We start from the raw sequence: 17,745 nt of genomic DNA on the forward strand, positions 1-17,745 counted from the left end.
TGGTCTGAATGTGGGATACGTTATGGTAAGCGGAAAAGGAAATAAGGCCAGCTTGCCAAAGACCTTTGAATGCACTTATTAAAGAGCTTACGATGAGGGCCTTCAAATGGCCAATGATCAGAACGTTCTCATGATCGTAACTATTCTAGAAATATCAGTATGGTTTCTGGATCCTGACAAAATAGCAGCCCATTTAAGACTGCCATCCCCCTCAACCCAAATTTGGGAGTGCCTCAGAAATGGGGCAGTTGGTGGATCTGAGTGATTAATGTAAAAACTGTGAGAAGCCTCTCGAAGAACAGCAAATAGTTGGGTTCCAGGGTATGTATGTCTGTGACTGCGGTTTACAGAGGAAGAGCAAAGATGCCACAGATGGGGAAGCTTTTATGTGGGGCTCTTTTTCTCCCTCATATTTTCACGGGCAGATCATTGTCTGCCCCAGCTCCACTATAAGACAAAACAGTATCACCAGTCCTGCAGCAGCTTGTGAGGCCTGCTGTATTAGGGAAGGCTCAACCCACGGGGACAGGAAGAAGATAACAGGCACAGAAAGGCTGATATTCCTTCTAAGAACAGTAACTGCTACTACTCAGCAGAGCACTTGCTCTTGGCCAATGTGATAAGACATGAAAAGAAGTAACAGGTAGAAGGACTTGAAAAGTGACAAAGCTGTCATTATTTACAGGTGATCTGATTATCTACATAGAAAATCTCAAAGAAATAATAGAAAAATCTTTAGAACTACTGCGTATGGTCTGCAAGGATGTCAGGAACAAGACTTGCTTACAAAATTCAGTGGCATTTTCTACATCAGCAATATTCAACCAGAAAATATAACAGAAAATAAGATACCTTTCACAAAGGCAATGAAACTATAAAGTACCTTAAAATCAACTTAGCAGAAAGTTCAAAATAAATTTTGGGAGAGAAATGTAGAACTATTAAAGGACAAAAAACTTGAATAAGCAAAGAGGTATGCTGTATTGGTGGACAAGACTCCTTCCTTGTAAAGATACCAATTCTCCCAAAGTTAATTTAAAAATTCAAGGCAATTTCAATACATTTCCAACACATTGTTTTTAGTGTTACTGTTTTATTTTAATTCATTTTTCTTCCAGTTTTATTGAGATATAATTGTCATACAGCACTGTGTAAGTTTAAGGTGTAACAGCATAGTGATTTGACTTACACACATCATGAACTGATGATCACAGTAAGTTTAGTGAACATCTGTCATCTCATACAGATAAAACATTGAAGAGATAGAAAAAAATTTTTCCTTGTGATGAGAACTCAGGATTTACTATCTTAACAACTTTCATATATAACATACAGCAGTGTTAACTATATTTATCCTTCAACACATTTTTTTGAGGGGGAAAAAAAAGCATATTCAAACAGACATTTCTCCAGTGAAGACATACAAATGGGCAACAGGCACATGAAAAGATGCTCAATATCACTCTTTATCAGAGAAACTCAAATCAAAACTACAATGAGGTATCACCTCACACTAGCTCAGAATGGCCATGACTAAAAAGTCCACAAACAATAAATGCTGGAGACGGTGCGGAGAAAAGGGAACCTTCCTATACTGCTGGTGGGAATGTAATTTGGTGCAGCCACTATGGAAAACAGTATGGGGATTCCTTAAAAAACTAAAAATAGAGTCATTATATGATCCAGCAATCCTACTCCTATATATCCGGCATATATCCAGAGAAAACTCTAATTGGAAAAGATACACGTGCCGCAATGTACATAGCAGTGCTATTTACAACAGCCAAGACATGGAAACAACCTAAACGTCCATTGACAGATGACTGGATAAAGAAGTTGTGGTATGTATGTATATATACACACCACATATATATATAGGATTATTGCTCACCCATAAAAAAGGATGTAGCAGCACAGATGGTCCTCTAGATGATCATACTAAGTGAAGTCAGACAGAGAAAGACAAATACCATATGACATCATTTATATATGGAATCTAACAAATAACACAAATGAACTTATTTACGAAACAGAAATAGACTCACAGACCCAGAAAACAAACTTATGGTTACCAAAGGGGAAAGGGTGGTGGGGGGAGGGATAAATTGGGAGTTTGGGATTAGCAGATACAAACTACTATATAAAAAAACAGATAAGCAGCAAGGTCCTATGGTATATAGCAATGGGAACTATATTCAATACCTTGTAATAACCTATAAGGAAAAAGAATATATATATATAATTGAATCACTATGCTGTACACCAGAAACTAACACAACATTGTAAATCAACCATACTTCAATAAAAAAGCATATTCAAAAATTTATGTGGAACAATAAAACCAAAGTCCACAATTAGTTGGGTCATTTTGAGAAAAAAGCAAAGAGGAAGCACTTGCCCTGTTTTACTACAATGCCATATAATGAAACACTACGTTATTCTAATACCACAAGCAAAGGTGAACTTCAGGTGCCTTAAAGATATAAATGTGAAAGGCAAGCCTACAGAACAAATAAATATAAATATATAGAGGAGAGTATATTTATGATCTTAAAAGTGGGGAAGGATTATAAAAAAGACCTAAGAAGTGCAACCATAGACCAAAAAAATTGAGGAATTTGACTATGTCAAAAATAATGATAATGAGGAGGGGAGGGTGTAGCTCAGTGGTAGAGCACGTGCTCAGCATGCACCAGGTCCTGGGTTCAATCCCCAGGACCTCCATTAAAAAATCAATAAATAACCCTAATTACCCCTCCCCCCAATTTTTTTCGAAAAGGCCAAAAAAATTAATGATAATGATAATGAGGGGTATCATTACCAACATCAACTGACAGGTGAAAACCTGAGAAAAAGCATTTGACACTTTTAAAGTCAGCAAAGGATTGTTATCTAGAATATATAAGAAAGAGAAAGAAAAATGCCATGACATCACTTATACGTGGAATGTAAAAAAAAGGATACAAATGAACTTATCTACAAAACAGAAACAGACTCATGGATGTAGAGAACGAACTTACGGTTATCGGGAGGAAAGCGGGTGGGAAGGGACAAACTGGGAGCTCGAAAATTGCTCCTCTTGGGCAGTGATGGAAATGTCTGCTGTCTTGATTGTGGTGGCGGTGTCATGGGGTATACATCTATCAAAAGTCATCAAATTGTACATATGCAATATGTGTAGTTTACCGTGCAAGAACCATAAGGTGTTAAAAAAAGAAAAAGAAAATCCTACAAATCAATCAGAATAAGACAGAGAGCCCAGTAGAGAAACGGGCAAGGAATATGAATATGTGACTCACACAAGAAAATAATCCACTATTTCGCTCAGCTCCACTAGTTAATAGATAGACGCACAACTTCACGAGTTATTAGGTAAATGGAAATTAAAATAATAGAAAGATCTCTTTTTACCCATGAGGTTGGCAAAATTAGATAACATGAAACTTCGGCAAGGTGGTAGGGAAGCAAGCTTCTGCTCACCTGGTGGGAAAGTAAATGGGTAGAGCTATTCCAGGGCATGTCACATACACACAAAGCCAGACCCCGGTTAAAGCGGCGAGGACAGCTTTTGCTCAGTAACTACTGTGATAGGGAAAACGAGTCCAGAGAGAACTGAACTCAACTTCCCGATACAAAAGGCATTTAAACGATGTGCTAAGAGCACAGCACCAAGGGGTATTAAGAGGGGCTAGTCCATGTGACTGAGCCCCTTGGATTTGTCAGTTGGTGCCTATCCAGGGGAGAAAGCAACTTCTCCTAGCTTCATGACAGGAGGCAGTGGTGCAACTGGAAGCGAGATGACCATGGGAAGGAGAGAAACAGAAGGGTCAGGGATAAAGACGGGGAAAGATAAACAAGAGCGGCTCGGTAAACAGCTGGATGATGTGTGAGACGTAAACTCCACTCACTGCAGTTCAGCCAGAAGAGAAAGGGGGAAAGCGGGAAGGAGAGAGGATGAGGGGGGAAAACAGAGAGTATGTCACTCTTCCAGGGTAGATGGAGTAGGAGAGGCCAGGGTGGGAGAGGCCGGTGGAGACGTGATGGGGCCGTACAGGTGGGGGAAGACAGGGGTCAGAAGCAGTGCAGAAGCAATGGAAGTAAAAACAGACAGTCCGTGCTGATTAAGGACCTACTATGGACCAGGCACTGTTGGGGTCTCTGATTCTGTTTAGGATCCCAGAAGTTCCCCAAAGGTGGACCATTTATAACGAATGATACACTGAATGGGGGTGGAGTCCAAGCTGACCCCCAGAGCTTCTAACTTGGGCACCTGGGAGGACGAGGTTGCAATTAAGTGAACTAAGAAATAAGAAACAAAAATTCGTGGTCTAGGATCTTCCAATCCATCACTTTGAAAATCAGGACTCTAAGAAGGCGTTCCTACTCAGGGGGAGGAAAAGTAACATTCACTGTGCTCCTAATAGTAACTGGTGTTTTCATAATAACAGAAAATTTGAGTGCTTATTGCACACTGGATACTGTGTGTAAGATGTTCACAGCCATTAGCTCATTCACAACCTTATAAAATAGGGACTATCATTAGCTCCATTTTGTTATTGATCAGGAAACTGAAACTTAGAGAAGTTAGGTTCTTGCCCAAGGTCATGGAGCTTCTACAAACCCATGTCTGCTGATTCCTTTGCTCTACTGTGTATCAGACACCACGCCACAGGCTTAATTTGCATATAATTCTCCCACGTTTTCCTTGAGATAGGCTGATGACCTTCATTTTACAAACAAGGAAAGTGCATCTCAGATTACAGGTCCAACCTCTCTCGGCTAGTAAGTGGGAGAGTGGGATTCAGACCCAAAGTTCGTGCTCTTGGCACAACACACACCTGCGTGTCTCTGTGCTCCTGCTCAAGGGATTCCTCATGCTACCATTTCAAATTCTACCGAAAGGTCAAAAGAGTTTAAAGAGATGTCCTAACTTACTGGACCTTGTTTGGAGCCTAATTCAAAGAAATGCTTAGTAAAACCATCAAGAAGACGATAAAGAAAATGTGATGTTAAGGAATTATTTTTGATTTTTGTGAGTGATGATAACAGTGTGATTATGTTTTATGTAAGGGAATCCTTTTTTGGGTGCACCTTGACTTTTTTTTTTTTCCTTGGTTAATGGAGGTACCGGGGATTGAACTCACCACCTCGTGCATGCTAAGCATGTGCTCTACCACTAAGCTCTACCCTCCACCGAGGGAGTTCTCTTCAAAAGAGAAGTATGTGCTCGTGAATTAACACAGTAGTTCTCAAAATGTGGCCCCTGGATCTGTAGCATCAGTATCACCTGGAAACATTAAAAATACAAATTCTCAGCCCCATTCCAGACCTACTGAATAAGAACTCTGGGGTGGGGCTCAGCAATCTATATTAACAAGCCCCTCCGGGGATTCCGTCACACACTTAGATGACAACCACTGAAATAATGTGATGGCTTGAGTTTGTTTCATAACCTGGAGGAGGGGTGATGGGTAGAAATGAAACTAGGTGGGTCACGAGTCGATCATTGTTAAAGCTGGATGATGGGTACATGGGGGTTCACCATGACTATACTCTCTACTTTAATAGGTATTTGGAAAATTTCCGTAGTAAACGGTTTTCAAAAATCCTAAGTGTTTTTCCACAGTGCCCCTTACCTGCTCTCCCCTCACTCGTCGTGGTCCCTTCTTTTCCAGCTCTCCTCCATCTGGCGCATTCCCATCAGCGATGGGAGCTCCCCGTTCTCTCACGCGCCTCAAGTTTCCCAAACCCTCAGGGCTCCTGCTCCTGCTCTCCCTCCCTGTCCTCCCTGCTAACGTTTCTAAGTGACTCATGCCTTCTCATCACTCTCTCTTTCTCTCCTCTCGGAGTTCTTTTCCTCGGCTCACTCTAGTTTCTGTTCACTCTCTGTTTGTGGCACCAGATTTCTCGGAGGCACTAAGGACCAGCTGTTGTCTGAGACCTTGTCTCTGCACTCACTATTTGTGACCTTTCTGCTGCTGCTGTTGGCACCACTGAAACCCCCTTCTCCTTAAGTCTGTCGCTTTTCTTCCTCTTAAAAAAGCAAATATTTGCCTCGTTCAATTTTTTAAAAAATTAACTCATTCAGCTGTTTTAATGTGTCACAGAACTGCTCTATAAAAAAACCGCAAACAATACAGAAATGTAACAAGTAAAATGGGGATCTTGTTTCCTGGAACCTTCCTTCCGCCCTCGTGGCTCCCGCCGTGAGGTCTGACCTCTTCGTCCCCGACCTGGGCCTCAGGTTCCCCGGGACAGCACTGACTCTGCGGGGCTGGAAAAGCATCGCCCAGAGATTCTTCAGGCTGAAGGATGGAGAAAGGTCAAGGGGAAGGAGTAGATAAAATGGAGAAGAAGAGAGCACAGGCAGAGCAAAGTGAGTGCGAGGATGGCGGGCAGCCACCTAGCAGTGGGACAAGGAATGCAATGTCCCTCGTGGCTGTCCAGCTCTGACGACTCCCCAGACCTTTCCCTTCATTGAGTATCTTCATACCTGGTCATGGCTCTTGGGCTTTTCTAGGAGCTCCAAGGCCTGGAAGCTTCTTTAGAGGGACCACTCATAAAACACTATTCAGCAGTAAACTTAGAATGACGACTCACTGTCACGCACCGTGGCCAGCTCTGCCCTGGGCTGTGAACTTGGACCCATCCTAGGGGCTCACTTCCCCCACACGGCCAGCAGACGGTATGCACTCACCTCCCCCGTTGGCCCCAAAGCCGTCAAGCTGCTGACTTATCGACAATCTACCCGCTGACATATTTATCTGAATCTGTCACATTGTATCTTTATTGCTTTCCAAGGGGTTTCCTGACCTTCTTGAGGAAGTCACTTAAGAAACGTGACTCCTTGTTTTAAATCGCTAGTCTTCCCAAGCTTCAGGACTTAACATTGCCTTAGAATGTTGTTGACATTAAAATTTTATTAAGACTATGCAGAAATGGGGAAATAAGCTTATGATCCAATGTTAGTTTCGTAAAAGGAGTACACAAAATACAGTCTATTTACTTGGTGGTAAATTGGTAAATATTTTTTGTTGACATGGACAAGAATAAAAATGGAATGTGTAGTAATGAAGTTATTGTCAGGTAGGATGGAGGAGTGGGCAATTTTTTTTCCTTTACAAATTCCCTCTAAATAGCTTTGTATATAAAAGTCAACTGGCTGAGATGTTTTCCTGTCCTAACTCAATGTTTAAGGTTCCATTTCCAAGGAACTTTAAAGGTAAGGGGAGAAGGGCAAGATAGGGGTAGGGGATTAAGAGGCACAAACATAGTAAGATATCAAATAAATAAACTATAAGGATATATTGTACATCACAGAGAATAGAGCCAAAATTTTATAACAACTTTAAGAGGAGGATTGAATTCCTGCGTTGTGCACCTGAAACTAATATTGTAAATCAACTATATTTCAATTTTTTTAAAAAAAAGTTCCATTTCCAGTCTTGGCTGGCATGCTTTGTGCAGCATCAGACCCTCTGCGTTGACCGTTCACAAGACCACCCTGCTTCTCACCCCCCAGGTGGAAGCCACGGCGCCGTCTTTCACGTCCTTCATCTCCCTTTTGCCTGGGCGACGGCCATGAGTTAGAACTCTTCCATGCCTTTTCTCTACCCTCTTCCCCGCTTCTCCCCACTTCCCTTCCTTCTGTGGACAGCTAGTTACAGGAGACCTGTGTTATAATGGCGTTTCTGAATTGATTTCTCTCCTGTGAACGGGGCCTGTGTTAACTTGTTTTTTTCTCTTGGAGGTGGAATTAGCTCAGGGACCCTTCGTATCACAGACACACCCGATGCCTCCACTCAAAACAAGCAGCTTAGCAGTTACAAGCATCTTCACACTTTGTAATTTCGGAGGATAGCGCCCTTCCTAAACAGCTCAAAAGAATTTTACAAACTCTCATTGGGATTAAGTGCCACAGTCTACGATAAAAATGGGAATGGCCGGTGTCGGAGGCATTTCCCCTTCTCATCCCCTCGGAGGAAACAGAATTTGAAGAGCCAGCCCAAGTTTCGGAGTTTTCATCTTCCGATTCTTGGAACGTCTTTTAAGGACTGTCACTGGATCTTGTCATCATTTCTACCACCCACAAAACCCTGTTGAGTAGCGAGAACAGAGATGTGTAATATCAAAGTGAAGCTTTGCATCTCTGTGTTAAAGAGCTAGGATGCAGACAGGAGTAACTTAGTTGTAATTTCCTGCACTACAAAGCGAGCCCCAAACTTATATCAAGGATGGGGAGTGGGATGGGCATAAAAAAGTAGTGCATAGGTAAGGTTTCTTTACTCGTCTCAGTGGGCAGGCCATGCAGCCTCTCTGCAGGGAGCTCTCTCTTCTTCTGTATGCTGGAGGGGAGAGACTTATTAAGCCGTGGCTGCCTACCTGCTCTGCTGGTCCCCAGATACACCTGAGCTCTTTTTCAGGGCTTGAGAGGAAGCTGGATCCTTGCCAGAGTTGGCTTCTGGCCAGAGAGGCAACTCAACCTGAATAGTCTGTGGGGAGGCTCACTGGTCTTCACCTGTCCATGCCACGAGGCCGGCAGTGTCACCTGCCCCAGGCTTCCAGCCTCCTGAGCTCTCTGTCATGCACGGGAGATGAAACAAGGTAACCCAGCTCAGTGTGCAAAGTCCAGCTGGCCGAGGGACCGAATCACAGTGCATATTTCTGGCACTCCGTAACCAGGGGAGAAGAATGCAAACTGAAATACAGGCATCTGGGGGTTGCTTGCAAGTTTGCTTTGAAAGGAACTGAAGTGAGGGATCAGCTCATGAATTCCCGGAATTGCAGAGAACTGGAGGATCCAAGCAAGAGGAAATGACCAGCTTATTCCAATAGTATGTGGCATCTCTGAGCACAGGAAAACCTCCCAGCCCCAGGATTCCAGTGATTGGGCATTTCCTGTGGTCAAGCAGTTCTGAGTCTACTGGCTTAAAAGGCATCATTGCTTCAGTGGGGAGACTGGCTTGTTATGACACAAGCTACGTTCTTTGAGAGGCCAGTGTTCAGAATTGCGGGGAGAGTGATGCTTGAAAATCACTCATTCTTCTCTTAGGGTTCATGGAGTTTGGTGTGATTGCTCAAACCAGGGAAGTTGGTGGGGCTGCCCAAACTAGAAACTATGGGGTGGAACAGTGCCCCTTCAGCCAGTCAAGACCTTTCTACAGCAGAGAACTACATTTATACAGTGCTTATTACGTACCACGGTGCTAGGTCCTACCCGTGCCTAGCTCATGGTGTTTATTCCTCCCTACTGCTCTTCAGGGTATACGTACTCTGTGGCCTTCATCTCTTTAAAAAGTAGGAAACTAAGACTCAGAGAGGGCAAGTGACCTGCTCAAGGTCACACAGGTGGTGAGTGGTGGAGCTGAGTTTCCAAGTCCAGGTTTGCAGGATGCCCAAGCTCTTTCCCCTAGACCGTCTGGCCTCCCTAACCCTGGGCGGGAGAGATCAGAATTGATATCAGGACTATTAGCTTTAGATTGGCCCCTGTGAGCTTGCTGGAATGTGGTCTCTGCCTGCACTTTAGTTTAAAAGACAGGTAGAGGAGAGCGGATCCAACCGGCCGGTGTGAAATGAGAGATGGATATGAGAAACCTTAAGCTATTATGGTCTAGTTATGTCTCCTAAGCGATCTCGGTGTCAGCTAACTATGGTTTTCAGAATGATTTACCTGCAAAGAGGTAAAACATATCGCACCAAGGTTCATTTTCACTTAAAATGCTACCTTTCCGTGTGCGTAGGGTTTTGATTTATTGTCATTTTTTAATCGATCACGCAGAGTGCTTTATAAAAGTCCCAATGACAAGCCATTATTCCCAGCTCTACAGGAGAAGCAGCCGAAGGAGTCTGTGGACAAGTAATTGGACCAGAGTCACCAGTTACCATGGCAGGGGCTACGTAAGAATGTTCAGTCCCTTGTTGGACCCCAGATTTCACTTTCTTAGGTTAGTAAACCAAGGCTGAGATTAAGTCGGCTTCCTTTCTTTTTCTTTTCTTTCTTATTTCAAGCACACTCTCAGGAATTTCTTGTGCACAGCAAATGTTTTGTTTTCCAAAGTGCTTTCACATATATGGTCTTACCCTATACCCTCAACCCTGTGTGGGGTTTGATATTCTTATTTTGACTTACAGATCAGAAAACAGAGGCACATACCAGGCTAGAGACTTGCTAAGAGCCCAGGGCTGGTTCCTGGCAGAGCCACGAGTCCGCCTTTCTTTCCCGTGGGTCACATTGCCCTCCATCCGATCCTGCCTGAAACTGAGCAGGAGAGCTAGGGTTCACACAGGGGTCATGAGTCTAACCCACGGCTGCAGAAGTGAAGAAATAGATGTGAGAAAGCTACACAAGTGACGGTATTTTCAAAGACCTAGACATTTGCACTGGGATCAGTGGGTCCATGCAAGTCATACCCTAGACGTTCCCTCAGCCACCACCCAGGCAAAGGAAACCCCTTGGCCTTTTCCTTCCTTCTTCCTTCCCTCTCCCTCCCTCCACGGTTTTCCTGGTCAAAGCAGAGCTCCTCAGTATAACAAGGAACTATGTGGTTGGCTTATATTCGAGTCAAAGCTCTGTGGTCTCAGTTCCTTGTGTCTCATTTGGGAAGATGCTCTACCCAGTGGCCAGAGCGCACGGTCCCTCAGTATCCCCACGGCGCTCGGGGAGAAGGACACAGCCGTCTCCCGAGCGGAGCGTTATTTGATTGCCAGCAGTGGCATGCTGAGCCCCTGACCAACCAGTCAACAAACACAGCATCTGGAAACCCAGAGAATCCACCTCTCAGAGGGATCCAGAAATACAACGTCCCCATTTGAGGCATTTGTTGGGATAGCCATGGAAAGAGCCTGCCTGGGTCTTGGAGACACAGAATCATCTAGTTGACAATTGATTCTCTGCCACTCAAGCCTCGTGAATCTGTGCAAGGAAGGGATTTCACTTTTCCAAGCTAAGGGTTCCTCGTCTGTAAAGTGGCACACTGAACATTACCCCCAGTGGGCTGTTGGAAGAATGAAGTGCCAAGCACAGTGTCAGGCAAACAGTAGGCACTTAATCAATGTGAGCTGTCCTCCCACCGGCCCTTTCTTTAGCCCCTTACGAAGGTGCATTACCAATTGAGTGACACTATCTGAAGAGTTAATTCTTACCTTGAAAAAGAAAAAACTCAGGGGTGGGCTGTGTAGCTCAGTGGTAGGTCATGTGCTTAGCAGGCACCAGGTCCTGGGTTCAATTTCCAGTACCCTCATTAACAAAATAATAATAATAATACATTTTTTTTTAAAATAAAAAAATAAAAATCTATACTCTAACCCTTGCACCTGAAAGGCCAACGCTTAGCTTATGCAAAGGAAGAATACTGCCAAGCGGCGCCAGCTTTGAGGAAGAAGAACCTGGCATTCGCTGCGCATTTCAAAGGTGCATGAAGTCACAGACTCTACTCCTTACACCGGGGACGTTTTCCATCACGGCCCCAGTGGGTCCCTCCTGGTTGGACATTAGCCTTCCAGCAAACGCATTACAGTCATAGTTACGCAGTTAATTATGAGATTATTTGTTTTCTGCGTACACACTCTCCAAGAGCAGGGACTATGCCTCGCACAGTGCCTGGTGCATAAAGGGTGAACGAATGAATGAGCAGAGAAGCTTCCACCCACCTGATGTCATTCCAGCGATATATCAGTTCTGTGGATGTCCCAGGGGCGGAGATGACCATCTGCGCTTTACAGATGAGGGTGCTGAAGTTCAGAGAGGTCGCACCGCTGTCAGGGCCATCCAGTAAGCGGTGGGGCAGGCACTTCAGTCCAGGCCTCCTGACACCGATTCCCGCGTTCCTCTCCTCCACACGCCCCTGCTCTTTGACTCATCAGCCTCACCCTCGTGTCAGTCCAGATGGTGACATTTTAGAGGAGCTCTGCTCCCTGGAGCCTTTCATCTGGGCGTGCCGTTTGGTGGCCTGGTGCCACCTTTTGAGCGGTGAAGCCCCACTTTCCACTCTAATCTATTGAGCAATAGGCTATTCATTGGCTGACAACTGCCCCATCTGCCGATGGCAAAGCAAGTCCGCATGCATTCAGTCACACAGGCCTCAGGAAGCCTCTGGAAGGGGGGGTTCCCAGAGCTGGGGTCTTAGGCTGGTTAGGTTTGTGCTGTTTTTTGCGAGGGTGGGAGAAGGAGGCTTGATGCTCAGCTTCAATATTTTAGAAACTTGGTCATTCCATTCGTTTGCAGCTTCTTCCTCTGATCCCCTAAGATTAAAAAGAAAAAAATCACTCTGTAGGTCAGTTATACTTCAAACAAATAAAGAAACAAACAAACTCATAGAAAAAGAGCAGATTTCTGGTTGTCAGAGGTGGGGGTGGGGGAATTGGATGAAGGCAAATCAAAAGGCACAAATCTTCAGTTATAAGATATGTACCGGGGTTGTAATGTACAACATGACAACATTATATGTGACAGTTGTTAGAGTAAATCTTAAGAGTTCTCATCACGAGGAAAAAATATTTTCTTCTTTTTATTTTGTACATATATCAGACAATGTTCAACTAAACTTACTGTGACAGTCACTTCATGATGTGTGTAAATCAAATCATTACGCTGTGCCCCTTAAACTTACACAGTGCTACATGTCAATTATAGCTCAATAAAACTAGAAGGAAAAAAATTCATTCAAAGTACTTAAGGCAATTGTGTCTCCATTTATATTCTCAATTCCCTTTGAATTGCTATCCACTGTCTACTAATTAACCAGGTCTCTGATCAAGATGATATGCAGTAAACACTCCCACCCTCTCCTTTCTCTTCTTCAGACCCAGCTCACAATCTTGCCTCACTCCTCTATTAAATCCACCTTCTCCCGTTTTTTCATTTCTCCATCTCTGGGGATCCCTGGGGAACCCGGAGAGGTGCATGTTCAAGGAGAAATTGGCCTTGACATAAAGGGAAAACACGTGGAGTGGGAGTAACGAACTGTGTGTGCCCGGCTCAGTTTCCCTTAAAGTAGCCGTGAGAGGCGGGGTGAGTGACTTCACCTCCATGGTGTGCATCCCTCAACCTGCAGTGGCTCCACCCCAGTCTCCCATGTTCCTCTAGGATATTTCCTCTTCTAAATCCCTTGATGTCAAATTAAACACGAGTGTCTTAAGAGCCACAGGGAAGCGAGAGCTCACCACCCTGGAGGCGTGGCTCTTCATCCGGAGTTGCAGGCAGAAAAGGTCATCCTTAAGCCTACCGCAGTCTGAAAGTGCTTGTAACAGGGTTGTCTTCGTAACTACTTCCTTAAAAAGACTTCAAAGCCCTTCATTTACCCACACAATAGCTGAGCAGATAGGGACAGAACAGCAGCCCCTCTTGAAATGTGAGTGGCATGTGCTTCCTGGTGGCTTTCAGCAGAAAAGCTGGTCTATACCTCCAAAGCCACCATAGACAAGTGGCTTCACTGGTCACTGAGGGTCCACTTGGGCTGAGGGTCAGTGTAGACCTGAGAGAGGTGAGAGCCGGTCAGGCCGCTGGTGGCCAAGAGAAGAGGGCAGGATGGGCCAGTTCACCAAACCAGGCATCATGCACCAGGGCTGGGGGTGGGCACCAGTCAGCAGACCATGTGATCTGAGCAATGCCTGTAGGCAGCAGGGGGCCAAGAGAACAGGCAGGGTCGCAGAGCCGGAAGGAAACAGAGCCCAGGACCCGGGAGCCATGCAGACACGTTCAGAGGACCCGGAGAGGCCGGAAACACAAATGACCAGGGTGGTGGGGGGAACAGCAAGGGGGAGTAGCAGCAGCAGGAAGATTTAGTGAGCACTGGGAGCAGCAGGGTAATGAGACCTTTGACTTAACGATCGAGTATGAGCTGAATACTAAGGATCAGAGCCACATGTGTATGGCTAGATGTTTGTACACACATATTAAAAATACTGCTATGTGGGGAAAGTGGGCAGAAATGAGCAACAGGTAATGATAACATGCACTAGAAACAGAACTCAGACACTGATCTAAACCAAGATGCAACATGCCTAGTACAGAGCCTGACACAGAGTAGGCACTCACTAAACATGTGAGTCCCTTTTTTTGCTGCTACCCCAGAGAAGGCACCCCCTCAAAACACCAGCTTCCTAGAGAATGATGGATTTTATGAACTAGTATGAGCCTTGTCTATGTACCTGTTATATGAGGGGAAAGTCTAATTGCTTAGTAAAGCTGTTTTATTTTATCTGCTTACTCTATCTGTACATCTATTTCTATTTCACAGTATACGCCCACTGTGATATCTACCTACTGATTTCTTTCCCTCTAAATTTCAAAGGTATGACCTTATCAGGACTCACTGTACAATCTGCAGAAATTCTAAATTTGAGTGCAGGCCAGCCCAGCTGTCCTGTCCAGTCGCTAAGGTGTGCCCAGTCCAGGCAGGCACACAATCGGTGCCCAGAAGGAGGATTCTGTCCATATGGCCTTGTACTTAGGGGGCTTTTCAGTAAGGGCAGTGACACACCAAGGCTGTGGCCACGGAAGCGAGTCCCTACGTGCACCCCTTCCAATCGGGCAGAGGCAGGAGGTTCTCTTGCACGCCTGCCCGCGGCTCTCACGGAGAACTGGCTTCCCAGGTCAGCCCCGACCGGAGGAGCGCTCGGGCCACTGCCCCGCGGAGCGCGGCTCAAGTCAGGGTTACAACTCACCTTGGAACTGGGGCGCCGGACCTCCTGTAGGCAGGGCGTTCTCCCCTCCACCCCCACCCCACACGATGACATCATGTGTTTGCGGCTGAGTCGCTCCATAAAAGCAGCCCGCGAGGAGCCAGGAGCCCAAAGGATAGACGTGCTCGCCCTGGCGCCCCGGCTGCGCGCACGAGGTCCCGGTGCGCGCCCCGCCAGCCCCGGAGCAGCCAAGCCGCCGGCCGCCCGCGCCCGCCTTCCCGAAAGAGCCGCCCGAAGATGCCCGGCCGCAGCCTGCACGCGGCTGCTGTCCTCCTGCTGGTGATCTTAAAGCAACAGCCTTCCAGCCCAGCCCCACTCAACGGTAAAGTTTCTGCCTCTTCTAACAGTCCCGAGCGCTCAGCGGCACCAGGATAGGATTCCCCACAGAGCTCTTTAATGATAAAGTAAAATCATTCGTGCGGAGCAGGGAAGGACGTGCATGGTCTCAAAGAGCACGTTTTTACAAAGGATGCTTCGTTTTTCCTTCGGAATGCAGGCTCTGCTGCGGTTGAGGGGGAGCTCGGTTGTCTCGGCGTTAAAATATGTGCGTAAATATGGAGAAGTGGCTTGGGAATTTGCTGCCTGGGGAGGAGAAACAGAACCCTGATCCACGTGCAGATGGTGGAGAAGGCACTGGGGCGTTCTGAGCAGTGTCATTACGCGGGAGGGTTTGCAGCGGCCCCAGGGCAGAACTCTCTACCACGGTGGGTGCTTTTCCTTGGAGGAGAGACTCTTTGCCCCTAGGTTTTACCTCCAAGTCAAGGGGATGATGCATCCCGTCCTTAATCATTGTTTTTCTCCAGAAGGGCTCTACTATTCTGAATGTACACGTGTGTGTGTACGTGCACCCAGACAAGCATACACACCTTATTTTTGAGTGTAATGAGGGCTTTTAATCCCGAAGGGCTGGAGGCTGGTGGTGCCGAGCAGTGGCAGGAGGAGGCGAGGGGCCTGAATTGAGGCTGAGGTCTGGGCAGTGAGTTGTGGTGAGCAGCCAAGATCGGGGTTTTTGCCTGCCTCCCCACAGCTGGGTGAGCGCTTTTGGAAAATTCTTGAGTAACGGATGGTGACTCCTGTCCTTGTCAGAGTTTGCCCCAAGTTGTAAGATATTTGTAGATGCAACCATTCCTGGACCCAGGCTAGGATAAAACATTTATAGAAGGGCCCAAAGCGACTAGAATGGCTGAAAATCAACCCCCTCTGGCTAGGCAGTGGTGGTGGTGGTGGTGGGAAGCTGGTCCTGCTTAGCAGCTCAGAGACCCCTCCTCTCGGAGGTCACCGTGCCCATGGGGCAGGAGGACCCGGGCAGTCAGCAACTTTGTCTTTCCTCTTAATCCAATTCGAATCCACTAGCTGGCGTGATATGCTTGCTAGCATCTCCCTCATCTGGTCGGGGAGAAATAGAAGGTAGTGGGGAGAAAGGAGTTGTATAAAAGTGGAAAATAATTTTTAAGACTGCAGACTTTGACATGTATCTCCCTCTCAAGAAAGCTGCACTGAGACCTGAGGTTTCACCAGAAATCTCCCTTTTAGCTCCAGAGCAGCTCCAAGACGAGAGAGACAAACACTGGCCCCCTTCCCTGGAAGCCTGTCCTCCCCTAGCTCTGGGGGCAGCTCCTCTTCCCTCCTCTCGCTTCCCCCGCCCTCTGTGCCCTCCCTCCCCTCCCCGTGCTCCCAGCTGGGCTGGGGGAACTTGGCAGTGAAAACTCCATTGCCCCACACTGGGCGGCCAGTCTGCTCACCCCCTTGATTCTGAGAATGCAGCTTTTATTCTCTTATCCTCCCGGCAGGTTTCTTGGCTTTTCAATTACTTCGGGGACAAGGTCAAAGCAAAAATCACTGAGGTGTAGAGTGTCAGCATTAACCCAAGGTAGGGGGTGCAGGGGGGTTTGGCTGCACCAAGAGGGGGAGAGCGTGGTCTGCCCTCTGCCAGGACACGGAAACTTCCGGCAGTTGGCTCTGGTGAACGTGGGGGTCAGGGAGGGAGGGGGCTCAGGAAGGTGAAGTCAAGCATCTTCCAGAGACAACCTTGGAATTCTTACTGCTGGGGGCGGGGGGCATTTTGATGAATTCTGCAGTGCTTGCTGTGCATGAACCCGGTGTGGAGAGCTGTGCGGTCTTGGGCTGCCCCGGATGTCAGTTACTCAGGGAAGGTTCTAGAACCTAGGACAGGAAGCAGGCTGGGTGTTGAACGTTGCAAATATCATTTCCTCTGCGAGCACCCAGGGCGTTCTCCTGGCCCAGTGTAAGCTGGGTCTGCAGGTCCTAACAGGCGTCCAGCTGTGGGCCTCCCAGGGTGACCTTCTTGGAAAGAGAGCAGTTGCCACGTGAGCCTGCCGAGGTGCAGCCACAGGGGCCTTGGCCTGGCCTGCCTGTGGGGTGAAGACTCTTCTCCTAAAGGTAGGGGTGGGGAGGGGCCGTTTCCAGATAAAGCAAACACACACCCCCTCCACGTCCTTTATGAAGCCTTCCTGACTTCAGTTCTGAGCGGACAGTAAACCAGGCTGGGCCCTGACTGTCATCCAACGAGACCCCCTGACTCAGACTACCCTCCCTTCCTTTTACAGTGCTTCCCCCCACCCCCAGCCTCCAGCTTCTGCGCCCCTCCAGACACTGCCATTTCCACCCAAAGCATCAAGTCCTGAGGGCCAAGCAGGCTCACGCAGAGAAAGGAGGGTGGGAGAGATTGCTCTGACCCTGCTGCTCTTCAGGAGCAAGTCCCCAGGCCTGTGTCACGCCCCGAGGCCTTACAGCCCCAGATGCCCACGCTGTTACTTTGGTCCCTGAGCTCTCGAGTGTCATGCTGATACCTTATCTGAGGAGGAGAGCTACGGCAATGGGGAAAGCAGAGCTTCCCAAGCCTTGGGGAAGATAGCAAAAGATGCAGGATATTAAGGCTATGTTTGATTTTGCCTCAGGTGCAATTAAAATTCTAGCGGAGGCAGGACTGCTCAGAGGCAATGGGTGTTTTTTCTGGTGGCCTCCAGCAACACCTGTGTCTCTCTAGGGACGTAGTGGGGACAAACTTCCCTGTTACTGATGGAATTTTACATCCTGGACCCC

General features: G+C 46.9%; 2 protein-coding genes across 5 annotated transcripts in view; one reads left to right on the forward strand and one right to left on the reverse strand.

The window, feature by feature from the left end:
• Nucleotides 1–17,745, reverse strand: part of APH1B (aph-1 homolog B, gamma-secretase subunit) — a 202,761-nt gene that overhangs the window by 94,200 nt on the left and 90,816 nt on the right. The window contains exon 7 of the transcript XR_004320375.1: nt 11,650–12,240. The gene's annotated coding sequence lies outside the window, so the exon portion shown is untranslated. The remainder of the gene's footprint in view (nt 1–11,649; nt 12,241–17,745) is intronic.
• Nucleotides 14,883–17,745, forward strand: part of CA12 (carbonic anhydrase 12) — a 58,300-nt gene continuing 55,437 nt past the window's right edge. For all 4 annotated transcript variants that reach the window (XM_032480994.1, XM_006176435.3, XM_032480995.1 and 1 more), the window contains exon 1: nt 14,883–15,004. In XM_032480994.1, the coding sequence (XP_032336885.1) occupies nt 14,920–15,004 (85 nt within the window). In that variant the 5' untranslated portion in view covers nt 14,883–14,919. The remainder of the gene's footprint in view (nt 15,005–17,745) is intronic.

Source organism: Camelus ferus, chromosome 6 (assembly GCF_009834535.1).
Source record: "Camelus ferus isolate YT-003-E chromosome 6, BCGSAC_Cfer_1.0, whole genome shotgun sequence".
In the NCBI taxonomy this organism is placed as follows: Eukaryota; Metazoa; Chordata; class Mammalia; order Artiodactyla; family Camelidae; genus Camelus; species Camelus ferus.